The 20,526-nt window shown below is 38.5% G+C and overlaps 1 protein-coding gene across 1 annotated transcript; it reads left to right on the top strand.

Moving 5' to 3' along the window:
* Positions 1 to 5,389: 5,389 nt before the first annotated feature.
* On the top strand, positions 5,390 to 19,980 carry LOC122664507. Its single transcript, XM_043860350.1, has 10 exons — positions 5,390 to 6,027; positions 6,145 to 6,234; positions 6,437 to 6,639; positions 12,498 to 12,730; positions 12,960 to 13,068; positions 13,248 to 13,564; positions 15,990 to 16,406; positions 17,185 to 17,272; positions 17,424 to 19,022; positions 19,623 to 19,980. Exons 1-10 carry the CDS (start codon positions 5,960 to 5,962, stop codon positions 19,784 to 19,786), a joined length of 3,288 nt encoding a protein of 1,095 aa, XP_043716285.1. The 5' UTR covers positions 5,390 to 5,959; the 3' UTR covers positions 19,787 to 19,980.
* Positions 19,981 to 20,526: the final 546 nt, after the last annotated feature.

Here is a 20,526-nt window from a genome sequence, read left to right as displayed (position 1 = left end):
TTCACTGAATTGGGGACCAAGCCCTTATACAATGCTCCAAAGCCCTCGTTCCGAACTGTCTTTTGGAATGCATCTACCATGCCCGAATATTCGATTGGCTTCCCATCACCGGTGACAATCGAAGCAGCATCCTTCCAGCTCCCCCATCTGCATTCTTCGGCGAATAACATCAAGTGGGTAATAAGCAACTGTCTGGCCAACAGTTCCTGCAGCAGCTCCACAAGCAAGCTTTGTTGTCACGCTCAACTCAGAAGCATCAACTAGGCCAAAAATGGTCTAGTTTTGACCAACCATTCCTTCAGGGATTCATAAACAGAAAAGTTGAGACCCACATACGGAATCTGCAAAAAGCAAGAAACAGTATAAGCTAGTGAGTGTATAAAGTTCCTGCTTGGATTTTGCAAAGGGAAGCGATTTAGAAAATCAGAGGAGAAACAATGGTAAGATTCAATTTTAGGTATGCTATATTTTTAAATTACTTGTTCTTCTGGAGGAAGGTGTAGTATAAGAAAATCTCATCTATATGATCCCTCTCATTTTGCTTTTTCATTTATATACAAACAGCTGAAGAAGATGCCATGATCACCAGAGAAATCTAGGTTTCTGTAGCAGTCAGAGAGAGAACACATGCAAGAACTTGCCAACAGTTTAGAGAAGCTGGTATAACAAGCAAATACATGACAATGATCAAATAATTCCAGCAGTTGCCCCAGCTCCAAGGCGTAAAACAGGAGTCGCTTGAGCATCCTCTGCAAAAAAGGTAAGAAACAAAAGCAATCCAGATTCAATCCACTAGAACCTAATAGAACTACATTTATCAAATGAGGAAGCAAAATGTTTAATAATCAAATACATTAAAATGGTGAGGACTAGGCCATTTGGAAATCTCAACATCTTCCTCTGCAAGTCCCTAAAATAATTAGTCCTTAAACCTATTGGATCTTTCTCAAAGATTCAACCAGAGCCCCCATTAACACCCTCTGATGATTCAACTTCTTTGTTAGGGTCACATAAAAGAAACCTTGCCAGTATCTCCCTTCTTCAACCCTTGAAGCAAGGAGTGGAGTCAACTTAACAAACTGTTCTGGCCTCCTCAAACCTCTCTTCGATCTGTTCTCCTCATCTTTTCGTTCATCACCACATCCAAAATGGCCACCGCCATAACCTGAAACAGCCATGGTTCTAGGAAGATCCACAATAGAAGTGTAACCTCTCTTTGGAGGTAAACTGAAGTCTTCCGACTAAAATTGTTGGTCAACTGGATCAATTGTGGTATTCTGGAGGGAGTGGTGTTGTCATAATTGGCAACCTTATTAGTCATATTGATGATGTGGCAATGGTGTTTGGTGAGTTGGAAGAATTAGAATTAACAAACGGTCAACTACACAATGACAAGGGTAGTTTGGTTAGTTGGTCGGGTTACAGAGGTATATAGACGCTTGGGACATCATTTGGAAGTGTATTAGGTCCTTACAAAGTGTTTGGTGAAGGCCCGAAGTAGCAGGTGAAGGTTTCATACTGTTAAAGTTAACATTTCATAGGATCGCGCAGTGGGATCTACTTTGAAGCTAATTTTGAAAGTCTTAATGGCATAGCTGGGAGAAAAACTCTTCACAATAAATGTAGCTCATCGAATCATGGTTACAATTCAATTTGTTTCACCTCTTTTTGGTGTTAGACAAGGAAGTTATGGAGTTTTTCGTGTCATTGCGCGAAAATAGAGCAAATCTGGAGAAGGACGTTTTCTCTCATACTTAGCCAAAATTTTTACTCAAGTTTAATGACCATTCTGTAAATAGTCGATTGCCACTGTTTTGTTAAAACTACAAAATCTTTTGGACCGTTCGCTTGGATTCTAGTGGCTAGATTCCGTTTAGAGGACACAGAATGACCAAGGCGAATTTGATGTTGGCGCAAGCACTTTTATTGGTTGGATGCACCAACATTTGTGTATTGGTGCTCCATTATATCAACCTTTTAATGGTGTTATGCAAGTAGTGTTTGAGTGTTGAGCATGTACATTGATGGATCCATGAGATTTTATTTTAAGGAAAATGAAATCTTGTCATATGTATGCAAAAAGCATATTCTATGGCATATTCTCATAGTAAAAGCAAAACACACTTTTATAAATCATGTTGAAGTCATAGATGATATCATCAAACGGATGGCAGCAAACAGAATATTTGCCTCGTCTCATGCGGTTTGTCACAAAGAATCTATTGAACTACGATTATGCTCTTGGTTATTGGTTTTGGAGTATCTTTTATTGGAAGGCCGTATCTTGGTCATCTGGAGTCCAAATGGGATGAATTTTTTTTTTGAATCGATGTATTTTTTCGAGAGCTATCTATTGGAATCACTTTCAGAGGCAAAAAACGCAGAGAAAGAGGTATTATGCATGAAATATTCTAATTGATCGATCTGAGATGTTGCTTTAAACATTGGAGAACGTGCACAACATCAGGAAGGCTTCAAGCAGTGGGTTGGTCACGGGATTACTTAAGGAGATGTAATCTTTTGTTTTCACAAGTCCTATTTTATATCTAGGGTTTGATTCATGTTAAAAGAATCTTAGTTTGTTCATGTTATTGGGAGAAACTTGTAATTGATTTTTTTATTTTTTATTTTTTTATATTCATATTGTAATACCAATCAAGTTGGGGCTTGATTGGATTGGGGTTGTAGCCCTAGATTTCGCTGTTACGGAATCAGAAGCAAGTGTTGTAGCACCTGGGCTATTGTAGTAGTCGAATTCAAGTTGAGTATTTGAGAAATACAAAACCCTTACGGGTATTCCTCCGTGGATGTATGCAGCTTGTTGCCAAACCACGTATACTTGGTGTATTGTGTATTTGTTATTTCTCCTGCATATTCTTGGACTATGTTTGCTGTAGAATGATGATGCATTGTCTAGTAGACATGCTCTAGTCTGAGAGGAAGACTTGACGATAGGGAATCTGGCGTGGAATGAAGAAGAAGAAGATGAGAAAATCACAGAAGACGCCATGAGAGGAAGAGGATAGCTCTGTCCCTTCCTTTCCGTCCCTCAAACAGCATTTACTCAGTAAGTGAAGCAAAATGCCCCTAATGTTCGTGATAATAACCTAAATACCAGATAGAGCGTCCTCAACGAATTGCTAAGTGACACGTAATCAATAACCAGGCTTGAGTTTCGGATCCCGGGCACAGTATCCACTAGAAGTGGAGCCCCGTGACAGGTTAAAATTGGAAGATTGTTAACGTAATTTACTAAAACACCCTTGTCAGTCTTGGTTTTGATTGGTAAAGGCATTTCTCTTTCGGTCTAAGTCCACGCTGGATCAGAGTGATCAGACCAATAATTAACAAGAGGATACAAAAGTAAAAGGCCTGTATCCTCCTTTTTTTCTTTCCCTTTTTCTTTTTTCAAAAAGACATATTTTAATCCAAGTTGCATTTTGAGATGCATCTTTAGGCTAAGAAAGGAAGAAAAAAAACCCCCCAAATCTAGGTTAATTATAACTTGTCCTCCTATTTATTGAAAGTCTAAAATACCCTTCACTACTTACTCCTTAACACCTATCCTAAAGCAATTAAATGGTTGGAATTTGACTTAATAAAAATAGTTTAGACTTTGACATTGGTCTAAGAACTTGTGGTGTTAGTGTAGGGACCACACCAGCCTCATAGCAAGCCCCTCTCTAATCTTATATATGTAATCTTATGAGATAAAGATCTCTACTTGGTGGTGTTTCCTATGTCCTCTCGCAATGCATTGTTAGATGATGTCTCTGTCCCCTGGGTAGATACCCAGGCATGCTCACCCATTGATCCAGACACTTGTGTAGACACTATGCGAACATATAGATATCTCTTGCCTTAATCTTATATGTATAATATGGGAAGGGGATTCACTGGATGGACAGACATGGGATTTGACCATTTGGGGGGGGGGGTATGAGAGGGAGAGAACAAAATGGGAGTGTCGTTTGGACCATTTCGTTCAACAAATGGTGGACTTTGTTCCATTAGCATGGTCTTGAACTCTAGACCACATTGTTCCTTCTTTGATCGATAGACCATAGAACTTTTTTATGTATAATATATGGGCAAGAGATTGTTGGATGAGATTTTTTAATTCCATGGGTATCATACACCTTCTCATACATTCTCTTTCATCTTGACACCTTCCTTCTTTATAGGTAACTCTTCTATATACGAATCATGCAATGCCTCCTCCTGTGGCCTCTGGGCCCATTAGCTTGGAATGGTAAATTCCTTTCCACATTGGCAGTAAGCATTTCCAACACTTCCGCTTTTCATAGCCCTGAACCCATGAAACTCGAGCTGAGTTTGTTGGATCTTGTTTCAGATTGAGATTTTGTGACATTAGATTACATCGAACCCAATAAGACATTGAACTGAACTTAACAAACCAAGTCGAAAACAATATAACCTGATAATAAATTAATAATCAAAACTGAACCAAAACTGATGCACCTTTATTGGATCATGTTTTCAATTCAATCATTCTCACACCAAAATCGATTCAAACCGGCCGATTAATACCCCTACTATACCTTGTCAAATGATAATCTAGATTGAGTCGGTCAATGCCTCCAATTAAAATTGGCATCTAATATCTGAAAAATCAAGTGTTCCGGTTAGAAAAACCCTAAAATCGACCAGTCGGAACTTCCAAAATCAAGATCGTTCAAGGTAGATTCCGATCCTAATAGGCCATTCGATATTTCGATAGATCCGATTCCCATTTCTTAGACAATGATATCGCTCCTCTTCACTTTAAATGACTACTCTACCCTTATTCACAAAACAGTTCTACTGCCCACATTGTTGCTCTCCCCTGTTCCGGTTCTCCTTTCTTCTTTTCCAAACAACTTTAACCCGCTTTGTAATTTTGATGAGTAACTTGCAATTTCGTTTGTTTAACCTCTCATTCTCGAAGGTGGGGAACGTCATTTCTTCTCTTTGTTTCTGCAACATCTGTATTGGGAGGGGCTTCTACCAGTCTCACCGTCCCTTCGCGCTCTCTCTCTCTCTCTCGCTTTGCCGTCGAAAAAGGTTTGAAAAGGAGAAAGAAATTTCAAGATCGAAACCATAAATTCCACTAACTCCCCGTTATACTGTGAATGATTTGCCATATCTCTCTTGATTCAGGTAGCTGTTCATAGTCGCTCCTGTTGTTTTTTTTTTTTTCTTTTCAGATGTTTTGCCCTACCGAGGAAGTCAACGAATAGGAGGTAGACGGTCAAGAATTGTTCATTCTTATGCTTCTTTGGCAGTTCTTCATGCCTTTAGCATTTTTTCGATGATATTTTGCTCGGTGGAGATTACGAGCTTCTTCTGTTTCCGATTTTCTACTGTTTACGATGACAACATACTAACAATCATATCTTTTGCCTTTAAACTTTGAGTTTGATCTTGGAGAATCTTGTCCTGGGTGGATTTGCGAGGGGTAGCTCACTTTGTATTTCATCTTCGTATGTCATCGTTCTGATTGTAGATTTGTAGGTTTATTTGTTGGAGAATAAAACAGCTCCCCACCAGTTTATAAAGTTAGTTGTCAATACGTTCTTTTAAAGATATCAGTGGCGGTTGGTATCTGTTGAATTTGCATAAATGATCGTTGAAGACGGTATTAGAAACCAGAGAGTTCTTCTGCTGGAACTGTTGGATTACCGTATGCAGTAATCGGAATTAATGCTTTCTACCAGGCATTTTTTTGGTCTCCGAACGGAAGTCTTATAATAAGTTGCTGATGATCCAAGCTTGGAACCTTTTAGTAAGTTGCAGTTTCGAATAGCAACATTTGCGGAGATAGTTGGATTTGAAATTTTGAATTTTAAGGTGCTGCTTAACGTATGCTGGCCTCTATCACTGAAACGTTTGGGGGATAACTGTTGTTCCTCATTGTTAGAAATCCCTTTTATTTTTCCATTATTCCAAGTATCTAACAATGAGCTCAGAGAATATTTATCAGTACTCACCAGCACAGCCAATTGAAACTGAACCGAAATCTCAAAAGTAAAGAACCTTCTTCCATCGCTTTTCTTGTTTTAGTTTTTATATTTTGTTTGGTGGTTCATTTGATGATCTCTCTCCCCCCCCCCCCTCCCCCCTCCATGGTATTTGGAAATCCAGGATTTCTTATACAAGAGATTTTCTTCTGTCTTTGAGCGAGTTGGATGTTTGCAAAAATCTGCCAAGTGGTTTGGACCGATCAATTCTAAGGTAGGCTGGTGCTATATTTTTTTAGTGTGGAAATCATGTTCCCATGGTCAAGTGTTTTAAGGCAGAGTATGAATAAGAAAACTATTATTAGGACTGAGTACTGCTCTCCTGTTTATAGGGATCACATTTAGCATTCTGACTGTTGTTTCCATGCTTCATCCTGCAATTGTGGAAATTAATCTGGTGTTTCCATTTTAAACAGTGAATTTGAGGATTTGTTCTATAGCATACCAGAGCGGCAGAGAATTGCTGGAAGTTTATCTTTGCAGAGTTTCAGACGTAGTGAATATGGATCTTCGCCACCCACCCGGGGTGATTCCAATAATTATTCACGAGGAAGCCAGGGGAGATGGGCGTCTGATTCAAATGATAAAGATGTTGACTCACAGACAGATCGGGATTCAGGTAGTCAAGACTTAAAGTTTATGTTGTATTCATATTCTGTTTGAATATGTCAATTAATGACTCGTTTACTCTTCATTCTCTATGTTTTCGGACTCTATTTTTTTCAAAGAATAAGAAATGGTGGATTGTTCCATTATCACATGATGTTGTGATGGAATGATTCAACACCAGGCTATCTACTGGAGAACAATTTTCCACAATCTTAACTGTAAAAATGGAAATCTAATCCAGAACTTCTTACCCTAACTTGGAACTCAAGTGCTTGTTCCACCAATCCAGAAGTAGCACAAGTGAGGAAGGAAAATTGACAGTGGGACTCTAGACCAATGTTTGTCATTTTCAATGCCATTAACCACAGTGATCAACCAGAGCTAATGTGTAATGAGATACTTGTGACCCTTGGGCACTTTGGTATGGATGACTGAGGATGGTTGAAGTGTATGCTTGTTGAAGATCCTTTTCTTTGTGTATGTTGTTGCATTTCTGTTCATTTGAACCATGTGGGAAGGGTGTTCGTTTTCTTGACCTATTTGCTTGCCGTTGCCAAGGAAAGAGTTCCTGTGTTTGTGGAATTATAAAATTGTTTAAAACTTCCACTTTTGATGGCGCATTAGTTTCTTGATTTGAACCTTTTCTTTCATTGTTGGGTTTGACTCTATTTTGTCTTACCATAATCAGGTGTGAATTTTGATGGGTGATGGGCTGTCTTTCCCAAACCCCCTCCCTGTGACTTTTTTTTTCTCTAGGTATTGGCAACCATAAGTGGCATGATAAGTAAATATTTTTTGGGCATGGTGTTCTTATCAGCTTAGTAATGTAGAGCTGGATCACGAAGGACCTAGCCCCAGGCAGGATCTTCTTGAACAAAGTTTAATACTGGTTTGGTCTTCAAAACTGGCCAACAATTGATGAAATTGTAGCATATATTCCTTAATTGATTGCAGAACTTGTAGCAGATCACACAATGAAATTGATTGAAATAGAAACAAAGAAGAAAATAGAAAATAGAGAAGAAGGATAGGGTTGGATCGAGTATCCTACTCTCTCCCGGGTCTCTCACCCACTCAAGTACAGGCATCTCACCCTTCCCCACTGCATCTCACAGCATAGCAAGGTTTAACCAAAACCTTTTTTTTTCAAACTCCACTTGGCTGGTTATCAGCCTATTCCTTTATTTATAAATCAAACCGATTACATCCTAGGTTCTTCTAGAAATATCTCAAAACAAAAATCAAATTAAAATAAAATTCCTATTCCTATCTAGAAAATAACTAAAATAATAAACCTCTAAAACCCCATGTAGGCAGCAACCTTTTTGGATTCAAAGTACTCCACGCAAGCTGTCATGGGCCCACCAAATCTGAGTAGATACCTCCTCTTTAGTCTTTACCGCATTAAAGGAAAAAATCCTAAATTATTTCTAACTCTAATTACATCAAATAACTGCCTAATCCTCTAATTAGAAACAAGGACTAATCTATCTAACAGTCTTCCACGCAATAGCATTGGTCTTTAACAATAGCTAGCCATGGGACCCACAAGATCTTGTCAATTATCTCCAAACTAGCTGGTCGATAGCTATCCTTGGGCAGAATATAGGCTGGGAAATTGGAATTAAATAATCCCAAATAGGGGCCGGGTATGGACCTGGTTTGAAACCTAATTGATGTACCAATTCTGCATCACTTAGTGGGTTGTGATTAACCTAATTGTTAATGTTGTATAGAGTAAGCCCTATCTGTTCCTTTGATTGGATCATGATCCACGTCCAAGTGGAAAAATAAATCCACATGCATTGGATAAGGTGTCCAGTTTTGTGTCATCATTACCCATGCTTTGCCAACCTAGTAAGAAGCTAAATATTTTGGTTTTTTCATAGGGTTTTAAGCTTGCTTCTTTTCAGGGAATCTGCAAGCTGTGTCCTAGTGACATTATTCCTTTTATTAAATATTATGTTGATGAGTTCTGAATCCAAGTCTGTGCCTCGACGTGCACAGATTTTACCAACCTTGCAAGTGTGAATGCAAAAGCTTTTCATGTTTCCTTCTAATATGCTCTGCTCTTTTAATTCCTTTCCTAGGGATTGTTGAACCATTTCCAAGTTTCTGGTAGGATCAATGTATGTTACCCAGATTCAGTTGTTGCCTGGCTGAAACACATATACGTAACTGTGGACATGGATTCAGCGGTGGGCATGTGACTCGGCCATGGGTGTGCCATCCGATTGCTTAAGGGAAGGAGGTTTGGGGGGGGGGGGTGGAGAAGAAAAGCTAAGGAATAAAGAGGAGGAGGCGACGAGGTTCCCTGAAAGAAGACAAAGAAGAATGAAGAGGGGAATGTACTTGTTTCAGAGCTCTTTCAAGACTCAAGACTCGTGTAAGTCCTCTTTGTTGATACCCTTGGGCCTAGTGCTAGTGATGTAGATCAGAGCTCCATGTGTAGCCGCAGGAACAAGCCCCAAAACCAGTCCAGTATGTGAGATTCAACTGTTGTGAGAGGCAGCCTGGTTTGATGATGTGGTGGGTTTTTGTTGGTTCGATGGAGCATCTCTATCAAACTCGTGGAAGAGTTTTTTTTTTTCAAGTAGGGGATAATTGATATAGATAAGTTACCTAAAGGGCTTATTTTATTGAAAATAAGCTTTGGGTTGGGTTATGTAGGTGTTGGGCTTTTGATCCTATGGGTTTTGTAATTGGCCAATTTAATAAGCCTAAAATATGTGTAGAAAGTAGGGAAACGGGATTTACTTCATTAGTTTAGTTAGATTCCTGTTTTGAGTCTATTTCCTTTATTATTCTTTCAGTTTCCTAGTCAGTTTAGGTTACCTTATTAGTTAAGGATAGGGTTAGGCCTTTCCTTTTTAGTGTCTAAGTCTATTTTTGAGTCTTCTATATAAGTTTGTAAGGGAGGCCAGCATTGTACATGAATTTGAATGAACAGAAAAGTTGCTTATGCAATGTTGAAATCCTGAGATAGGATGAGTGAGAGGCTTATGGTGAGATGCCCATTCCATTCCCCCATCCCCTTCCATCGGTTCTTGAATCCAAATGCTAATTTTGTTCAAATTGATCTGAAGAGTGCTACAAGCTACTGGGATTTCTTTCAACTGATTGTCACATCGATTTCTTGAAGATTACCACATCATGATCATTGCTGCTTCAACAGGTTACAAATTTGTGGGTTTTTTTTATTTGTTACTTCAACCAAGGAAATTGTTCCCTCATTTAAGTTCCCATTGTTCTCTTGGTTCCCTCATATGATTTCTTGTCTATTGAAGGGTTTTCTATTTGATCCTGCATAGGATTAGATCTATTCTAGTTCTAGTCTTGAAGGAGCTAGGCTCTCCATTGAGCTGTCAGTTTCTCACGCTTGTATGTCAAAATTTCACTTTACGGATGTATATTATATGTAGTTGACCAAGTGATGCAGATTTATCACCAAACTAGGCTTCTTTGCTTAAGAATAAGTCTAGGATTGGGGTTATATAGATGTTGGGCCTTTGATCCCATGGGTTTTCTATGTAATAGGCCATTTTTATGGGTCTAAAATATGGGTAATTTAGTTGCATACGGGATTCCTTACTTAGTTTTATTTTTATGTAATTAGTGGTCATGTGATCACTTAAGTGATCATGTGACTTGGTTTAGTGGTCATGTGACTATTTAAGTTGGGCTGGATTAGGACTATAAGTCCAGCCACGTTTTGAGTCTATTTCCTTCAGTATATCAGTTTCCTAGTCAGTTTAGGTTACCTAATAGATTAAGGATTGGGTTAGGCCTTTCCTTTTTAGTGTAAGAGTCTATTTTTGAGTCTTTTATATAAGGTTGTAAGGGGGCAAGTATTGGACACGAAATTTGATATTAATGAAAAGCTTTTTGCTGCTCTTCTTCTCCATTGAAGTTTTTTGTCTTATGTTTGATCAAGGTTGGTGGGATTGGTGTTTGATCTAATCGACACCTTACAGTGGGAAGCCCGGGTGGTTCGTTCAAGCTCTCTTTGTTCTCCATTGCTGCAACATTCCAGTTTTAGTTCAAGTTTTGCAATCAAGCAAGCTGCTGCCAAAGAAATACTGCAACTAAAGTAAGTTTGAATCATCCCCAGCCCCTATCATTCTTCTTCTAACCTTCCATACACCTAAACCCTAAATTCCCCCTTTTGTTTTCAATTTTCCCAATACCTAAATTCTGCCCAGACCAAACCAGCCTACAAAATCCCTCCTTTTGTGGATCGAATTCTTCTCTCACTACAAGGGAAACTCGATCCAGGTATCAGCCCTAGGTGACCATCCTAAACCCTAGATTCCCTCATTATACCCTTTTCAAAAACCCAAAAAACCTAAACCTAACCTGCTGCCAATTCAAGTTTACATACTTAACACCATTATAACTTAACGAGACCTTCACTGGAAGACTCCCCTACATCAACTTAGCATAACCCTACCATCAAACCCTAGGTCCCATTAAAACCTAACCCTAATTTAACCCAAAACACCTATTTTGACCAATTTGAACTACCCTGTTCATAACAGATCCTGGTTATTGGCTTCTAGTCGGTCTCCTACCAATCTAGAATTACATTACCAAGGGTCCACAACCAAAGGTATGGACCCTGATCATCAAGCCCTATATTTGAATTTTTGGTTCTAGTAATAAAATTCATAATATATGTTAATTTTTTTTAAACTAGTTAATTTTATATTTAATTTGATTCATCTAACAAGTGATATCATTAAAATACTTAAATTATTTATTCCGGCAAATTTTGTATTTAATTTGATTCGTCTAACAACTAATATTATTAAAATACTTAAATTATATATTCTACCAGAACACCAATCCTATATTTTGGGAGTTGTTGAGCCTAACACTCTATGTTCGTGTTTGACTTACACCCACACCCATACCCACACCTAAGAATCATAGCAACTAATGCAGTTCCTTTGATAATATGGTGTACATTGGTTTTGACCCCAATTTGTGCCCTGAACACATAGGTTTTAGTTCCTTGTTATGATCCCTCCACACAACAACATATTTATTGGATTTGGTGTGTGTGTGTTTTGGTTAAGCTTGGCCTTAGAGTGTACTTTGAATTTAATAACAATCTAGGATTCCATATCTATGGGGATTAAGGTGATAGCTATAGTTCTTGGGATTTTCTTTGGAAATCGACCAGTTGCAGTGGTTCCTGGGCCGATACTTGCAGTGGTGCTCAGGAGATTGGGGTTGTAGATGAGGAAGGAGAAGGGATCTTTTTATTTCAATGCAATTTCAATTTACCAACATACTCCTGCTAAATTTTGGGTGGTCCCTTAAATCTAATGTGAAATTACGCTTAACTGTCCCCAGTTTTAGAATGTGTACAATGTGATGATAGGGTTTGAGAAGAGAGGTTACAATATTTGTTGTAACAAACTCGGTTACAAACAGATTTAGCATTTAATAAATAGATGTTGGCTACTTCTCTCTCTCTCTCTCTCCTTTTAGAAAGCATAGGAGAATCCTAGGTAAAATCTTGTCTCTATTTGCTTCTACTATATTCTTGGATCTTCTTTCGTCTCCATGTATTTTTCTTCAAAACAATTAGGTTATGAATATCAAAGGTGGACTATCCACTTATTGATGTGCAAATATTTATGACTTCATGTCAAAGGACTCTCCAAGGTCAGCTTTTTATGTATTTAAAAGCTGTCTTGGTTTGTTAGTCTTGTAGTGTGAATGCTACCATAATGAAATATATTATTTAATTGTATCCTGCTGAAAAATTTCTAGATTGTGGTTTATCTATATGACTGCAAACTGAAAGATAGGAATTGGGCGGACCCTGTGGTCTATTCAATGTTATGTTCTGTTATGCAGATTCTGGAAGACGTTCTGGCAACCAATCTCGACGTTCATGGCAAAATTCAGAGCAAGATGGGCTTCTCGGAAGTGGTGCGGCTGGTGCCTTTCTAAGACCACCTGGATATACAGCAGGGGTTTCTGCTCCAAAGTTTCAAGGGAATGGTCATTATCAACTCAGTAGGAGTAACGAACCATATCAACCCCCTCGCCCTAGTAACGAACCATATCAACCCCCACGCCCTTATAAGGTTTTCTTTGCTCCTCTTATCTCTTGCTCCTCTTAACCCTATTTACTAGTTCTACTTATTGGTTTAGAGAATTGACTGTTTAGTTCGTTTGAATGATGCTTGACTCTGCTTATTAGTGGAGCAGAAAATATAGATGATAACTAGAAAGAATAAAATCCATCTGCTTATTTCTGAAAACTATTAAATTTTGCCACGATATTATGTTCATTCATTTTTCTTGTCTTTCCAGGCAGTACCTCATTTAAGAAGGAATGCTACTGACTTGATTAATGATGAAACATTTGGTTCAACTGAATGCTCAAGTCAGGATAGAGCAGAGGAGGAAAGAAAGAGAAGAGGTATTTTTTCTTCTTCCAATTGCCTGGTGTTGGCCCCAACTTAGCTGTCAAACTGGTTTTGCAAGTCTTTTATGTTTGTTTTTGTGTGCGCAATGCATGTGTATGTGTATGAAGCCGGTAGAGTTTTTGGAACTAAATGGGGGATCCTAAAGTAACATTCATAACTTTTGGTGAATCAGCTTCGTTTGAGTTGATGAGGAAGGAACAACAAAAAGCATTTCAAGAGAAGCAGAAACAGGTTTCAGACAAGCAGAAAGAAAATTTTGGCACAGATATTACTTCATTGTTGGAGGGTTCTGAAGATGAAAAGCAGCTTCCTAATAAAGACATTGCATCACAGGCCTCTGTTCTAACATTGGTCTCGGAAAATGATTCTGCCAGGTTTTCTTTTCCCACACAAACTCCTGCCACCAGACCACTTGTACCCCCAGGTTTTACAAGCTCTATTCTGGAGAAGAATCTGGGATTAAAAGTGCTTCCTCCCTCTACAGCTGAGGTAACCACAAGTAATTGGAATTGATCTGCTGCAAATAGTAATGCTTAGCTTACAAAAGTTCGTGCTTAATGTAGCTAGTTTCCCTGCATGGTTGCCCTGGTACCTGCATTGAGGACCTTAAACGGTCACCCACAGATCAATGGTTGTCTAGAGGCTTTTAGGTGTGCTGCCCTGGTTTTTATAGGTGTTAAAGTTGATCATCCAGTTCCGATTATTATTGAAAGAAGAAAAACATATCTTGCTTAAAATTCAACGCTTACAAGATTTTGGTCTCTTAACACGAGAGTCTTAAAACAACTGGTGCAATTTGAGGTTGGACTACTATAGGTCTTGTATCTCTCTCATTTCATTATAAATAATTTGCAAATATCATTTGGGGGGAGCTCTCATTTTTTTCCCTTTAATTTGATTGGCAGATTATCTTGTCTTATAATCTGTTTCTGCTACTCTATTGGAGGGAAGGGCTTCTCCCTTTTATTTCCCCTCCCTCCTTCACCCTTTATTTCCCCTCCCTCCTTCACCCCTATGGTAAAGGACATTGGGTAATACTGAGAAAACTGGTCGAGCTGCTTCTGGTTTCTCCTTGTCTTTTTCTGGACTTAGTTGTCTATCTCTGTTTTATTTTCTCTCATTTATCACCCGAATTTAAATTCCATAATCAAGTTGGATTATGGTTTCATAGGCATCACCTAAAGGTACTTATTCTCAACAAACCTTATCAACTGGGGTTCACCACGAGAAAATAGTGTTGCCTTGCAGTATACAGCAGGAAAAATTTAGTTATTGCTCAGATTCAGTGGAAAATATATATTTTTTGGGTGTTGGAAAATTTCAAATACTTGCAATGCTCTGCTGCATCTCTATGGATGCATATGCCGGCTTATTTCAGATTCTATTGATGTTGATTGTGGATGTGCTGTAAAGCATTCTACAACATGATTGAGAGATTTTGTTCTGTCTAAAAAGAATGGAGTCCTTCTAGTGACTCCTCTGTAGTGTATTATGTATATACTCTCCATTGATTAAATTAAAGAAGGGTAAGAGCCCAAAATGCTGAGAATTAAAAAAAAAAATTAATTCTTTATCTTTAAGGCCGTTGCGGTTTGTCTGTACTCAGAAAGAAGAGAGAAGTTCTTGAATTTTATGGGGATTTCTCGCCTTCAATTTGCTCAGCCACTATGCTTTCTTTTTGGGTGAAGTCTTATAGCCAAAAAAAAAAAAAAAAGGCGTTCTATAGCAACTGATCTACAAATATTCTGTTTCTTTTTCTTTTTATTTTCTTTTAAATGTTTGCCAACTTCTTTTAGCCTACCCCATTGGCCCATTTAGTTGGGATAAGGCTGAGTGTTGTTGTTTTCCAACTTCTTTTGGTTGTGTGGTCAAGGACTGCTCCTCAGCGCTATTTTTGTTGAAAACAGAAACCTATTTTATTACCTATCAGAAAATATAAAAGTTTTTTTTTTTTTTTTTAATTGTGGGTGTCGGTGTGCCATAATACCCTTACATGGACATACCCTTGTGGCCCGTCAAATACTATGACCTTCTCTTTGGGCTAAGCCCATGTAGGAGGGAGGATCTAGTTTATCATCCATATCCTCAAACTACCCCTCTAGTATCTATGTTTTAAGGCTCTAATGGAAATGCATTGCAAAAAATATTAAAATAGAAGAAGTTACCATAAATTACCCCTGGAAAATTCACTAGAGAATTTGACATTGCCAAGCAGTGGTTGTCATCTTGGATGTTGTCATCGTATTATTTCCGTTCATTCAGCTCTTATTTTCCTAATTTTTCTTCCAGTAGTGATCAATTGAGTTATTTCTGTACTTAGATTTTCTACGTGGGAATAGTATTTGTGTCATTGAATCTGTTGTTTTAGCCACTTTTATCTCATTTACTTTCTCTTCAATTGTTAAGTCCTTTTTTAACATGTTTCATACAGTTTTGTCCCCCAATGGTAGAACTTTTTGCTACTGGATAGAGGATTAGGGGGAGAGAGAGAGAGGGGGGGGGGGGAGTTAAAAGGGATGGAGTTGACCAATTTCATTGACAGCTATCATTTTCATATCCAAACTGCAGAAACAAATTTTCTGGGACATATTCTGTTTCTGCTTCCCTAATTTTGTCCCATTGGAACACAGAAATGAGGCTTATGTATTGTAAATGAATATTCTATTTGATAAAGGTTCGATTTGTTTGCAAATGCACAGTTTGTCTTTTATGTTTTAGTCAATATTGCAGTTGTTTGAACTTTTAAACTGTTCAAATGTATGAGGGACGATAGTACATCCTAATTATTTCATTTATTTAGTTTGGGGGAATATGATTTAGGAGACTCGTAGATGGGTTACCCAAATTCCAGCCTTGAAATGATCCATGATTACTTCTCCTTCATTGGTGGTCTGCTACTTTGTTACTTCTACAGGTTGGAAATGTTGGATTTGGGGATAGCATTGAGCATGCTGAGGATAATCTAGTCGCAAATGGAACTTTTGATAACCATGACACGAAACAATCATGGTGCATGGACTGCACTGAGCTGCATGATGAGGCTAAGAGTGTTAATGCTCCCTTAGTGGACGGAAGTGAAAGGATTGTGTTTCCTCCTTCATCTGCAGAAGTTTCTGACAATTCAGCTGGTGTTAGTACATTGTGTAAAACTTCTAAACTGTCAGAAGCCTGTGAAGGACAGAATTATGGTGAGGTTACAACAGAAACTGACAAATTGACAGGGCATAAGATAGTAAATACAGCTGGTCAGGGTCATTCAACTTCAATCTTAGAGAAGCTGTTAGGTAGTGCTTTAACAGCCAATGCTGTTGGTTCGTCTAGCTTTATTGAGGTACACATGATTCTTAAATGTTGGCTTTTGACTCTCTATCTGTATTTCTTCAAAAAATTCTTATGAGCCTTGCAAATTTTGCTAGGTACATATGTTCGTAATTCAAAATACATGCTTTGACTTTTGTACTACTGGTTTGTTTCTCTTTCAGTCTTCAGTGTGACACGTTGCAGGAAGTATTCTAAGCATTTACACTAGTTGATATCAGATGTCTCCGATTGTCTTATATACATGAATTTTCAATATTCACCATTCCATGGATTAAATGATTCATCCAGAAACCTCTCTTTAGGATGTTGTGATTAAGCATATACAATTGTGCTCCTCAACCCCCCCTCCCCTGGGCAAGGGCCCTCTTTCTTTGCTATTGGTGGAGATTATCAGTTGGAAGGTTAGATGTGCTAGAAAGAGTGCATCTTGTCTGATTTCTTACAACCTGGTCTCCTTTTTAGTTATTTAACTGAAGTTGTGAGACATCTCCATTTAAATTTTGACCATGTTAAGTATGTAACACTATTTGCTTCACTTGAGCATAGTGTTTGTCTTGGATCTATTTCTTTTTATTTTAGGGTATTATTGGTAGCAGCCTTTTTTGGGTTGGGGAGGGGAAATATAAACATTAGGATCATAGTGACGTTTAAAATGATGACCTTATACTTCATCACCTACAATGTGGCAGTACATGGGTGAGAGTTGTAGTGTTTTCTTGAATATGATTATGATGAATTTAAGTATATACAATAGAAATTGACACCCTTCACTTTCTTTGCTTCACCAGCATCATGCGCATGATAGTAAAGCAGATGATTCACGGAGTTCTGTAGCCTCCCGGTCATCAAAGTTTGCACATTGGTTTCTTGATGAAGGTAATCCCATATCAGTGTATGGTTTATAATTTTTAAGAAATTGTTCAATAAGCACATGAAAAGGTAAATTTGATACCATTGTTGAAGATGAAAACTCTCCACTGAACCTTACTGCAGATTATGTAGTAAAGCTAACTTCTTCCATTTTCGGTCTTAACTGCAGAAAAGAAGCCAGTAGATGATCTCTCTTGTGGCAAACCTAGGGATTTACTTTCACTGATTGCAAGTAGTGATAGAGATGGATCTCAGGTGTCTGGAGTGTCTGATGAGAAAGCCACAGACTACATCCCACTGATATTTCCTTTTGAAAGCGATGAACTGTCGAACGGGTTTATGACTTCAACTGCTACTTCTGCACCAGTTGGAATCTCTGAACCAGTGTACCATCATAACAAGTCAGGCACCACTCCAGGAGTGCTTACGTGTGAAGATCTTGAACAGTCTATTCTACAGGAGATAAATGAAAACAGTTCAAGTCTACAGCATTCTGTGCAACCCTCGAGTGTGACAGATGCAAAAGTTGATGTTGATGATCTCGCATCGCAACATCTCCTTTCTTTGTTACAGAAAGGAACAAGCATTAAAGATCCACCACCGTTGTCTAATGTAGATGTTGTGACAGACAAACCTAATGTCTATGGGGTGGGAAATCTTAGCCCTGTGGTTGAAAGGTCAGGTGAGAGAAGTACTGGAAACATTCAGAATTCTGAAAAGACTCCTACTCTTGAAACTTTATTTGGGACAGCCTTCATGAAGGAACTGCACTCAGTGGAAGCACCAGTATCAACACATAGAGGATCAACTGGTGTGGCTAGAAGAACTGATGTTTCAGAGCCTCATGGGTCCCCATTTCCAGTTTCTGATGATGGTTTGTTTTCTTCTACAGTTGGTGAGTTTGGATCCAACAAGAGCAGTCATGAGGGCAATCATTTGGCATCAAAAGTAAAATCTGAGAAGATTGAGAGGCATTGGTTGGGCTTTGATGATCCCCAAACTGATTTAGGGTCGATGATTAGTGGTGCTGTTGGCTTCAAAGATAGAGCTGATGGGACAATGGACATTAAACTGCCTGAAGAGGACAGCTTGATCATGGTAGCTGATTCAGTGAACCTCCAAAACTCAACATTTATGCCTGCTTTGAAAGCAGCTAAAGATGAGCTGTTATCTCCCTCAAACACACCAGTTGACATTGCTGAAAAACTGGCAGCTCTGAATGCTACCCTTAAAGATGAAAGGTCTCCAATGCCAGGTTTTGAATGTCCACCATTTCTTCATGGTCCTTATGATCCAGTGGAACCTGAGCTTCCGTATCATAATCTGTTTGGTCAGCCATCTTCTCCACAGTTTCATCACTCTCCAATGAATCATGGAAGACCTGTATTCCATTCATTAGAAGCTCATCATCCTCATATGAATTCCCAGATCAAATTCATGGGTCCAGAGAATATCATCCATCACGATCCACCACCACACCATTTTCCTGCAAATATGTTACGTCACCCTCATTTTCCACATGTATCTGCTGCGCCAACAAGGTTTGATCCTCCTCAGCATTCAATGTTACCGCTGATGCACATGCCAAACAGTTTTCCGCCACGTCACTTTATTCAGGGACTGCCTAGAGGTTCACCACCACCTCCTCATGCCTTCAATCAAATGGCTAGTTTCATGTCTGAGATGAATCCAATGCAAGATTTTCCTCTGAATCATCGACAACCAAACTACAATGACCTTAGGGTTCCGATGCCAGGTAAAGCAAACATGCGCTGTTTGGTGTTTTCTGCATGCCTATTATATGTTGTTTTCTTGAAGTAGACGCTATTGGAGTAGTTAAGTGTTGACTGATGGTAAATATAAGCTTAGGGGCTCCCTACCATTCTGCAATTATTTTATGCTTTTAGGTTTGATGGAAAAGTTCATTTTTTTGGGGGTAAACAAGTGTCGGTCGTGAAAGCAGGGGTAAGGCTGCGTACATTATGACACTCTCCAAACTCTGCAGTGGCGGGAGCCTCGTGCACTGGGTATGCCCTTTTTAAGTGTCATCTTCATCTACACTGGGTAAATAATGTACCCATGATATTCTAATTTGGAATTCTGTTAACTCAGTGTCTTGGTTCAATTAGCATGTGGTATCATTGTAAAAATGAATGATGCGTTCTTTTTCTTATCTTCCTCTGCCAGAAATAACACCTATGAACCAATAATTATTGAAGTTCTCTTCTTCTCTAGCACATTCTGGGATGTGGATATCCCAATTTTGAATGCTACTGCACCATTTTTTGTTTTTTAGCGGGAAGGGTGGTGGGGGGCATCAGTTTTATTCTAATTTATTTTATTGTGGCGTGTTTAGGTCCTGGTGTTGGTGGTGGAGAGATCAATCATCCTGAAGCATTGGAACGGCTGATTGATATGGAACTGAGAGCAAACTCAAAACAGTTGCATCCCGTTGCTGCTTCAGGCCATAGGATGGGTATGTACGGTCATGAACTTGACATGGGCTTCAGATACAGATAGTAGATCAAACTTCGTGGGAGTGGTGTGGTGCAAGTTCATCGCGATATTGGATCTCATGAATCCTTGCAGTGAGATGGGTTTTGAGTTTCTTTCTCCCGAAGTTTGTCTGGTATGTATTATATAAAATTCCATTTGCCATCGGCATCTGGTTGAGAATTTGGGTTTACTCTTTCTTTATTTTGCAATTCTAAAATGAAAAAGAAAACGTTTATAGATGGATTGAAGTCTGAAGAGAATAAATAAAAACCCATGAGAAAAAATCAAAATGAAAAAAAAAAAAAAAATTTGTAGAAATTATTTGACCTCTCAATGCAGCACATGTGGATGGTGTAGACTTATCGGGTAAGTTGACAGCATATTAACATTTCTCCGTTGAGATAAGGAGGTAGACTCTGATTAGAAAAGAAAAAAAAAAAGAGGTTAAGGCTTATCAATAATTTGAGTATCCAAGGGATGTAACCTATGTCCCATTTGTGGGAGTGATTCTGGTAAGCTTTGAGAGTGGAATTGCTAAACTAGTTTGATTTTGTGTTCCCACAGTAAAAACTAGTTCATAATACATTCATCTGTTTTGGGAAAAAGAATGCTGTTTGGTCTCTACGTCGAGACACAATTGATGATCCCACCCCTGTTTGATGTTTGGCCACATGCTTACATTGGCCCTGTGATAGATTTATTTATTATTTAAAAAAAAAAATTTTATTTAACGTTTTAAGAACAAATGTGAACCTGACATTCAA

This window comes from Telopea speciosissima, chromosome 6, assembly GCF_018873765.1.
Source record: "Telopea speciosissima isolate NSW1024214 ecotype Mountain lineage chromosome 6, Tspe_v1, whole genome shotgun sequence".
In the NCBI taxonomy this organism is placed as follows: domain Eukaryota; kingdom Viridiplantae; phylum Streptophyta; class Magnoliopsida; order Proteales; family Proteaceae; genus Telopea; species Telopea speciosissima.
Note: the sequence above shows the minus strand (reverse complement) of the source record. Positions and strands in the feature narration are given on the sequence as shown.

Coding starts and splice junctions, on each gene's coding strand:
- LOC122664507 (XM_043860350.1), top strand. CDS start 5,960: ATGAGCTCAGAGAATATTTATCAGTACTCACCAGCACAGCCAATTGAA. Junction 6,640..12,497: donor ACAGACAGATCGGGATTCAG/GTAGTCAAGACT, acceptor TCTGTTATGCAG/ATTCTGGAAGACGTTCTGGC. Junction 16,407..17,184: donor GTTCGTCTAGCTTTATTGAG/GTACACATGATT, acceptor TTGCTTCACCAG/CATCATGCGCATGATAGTAA.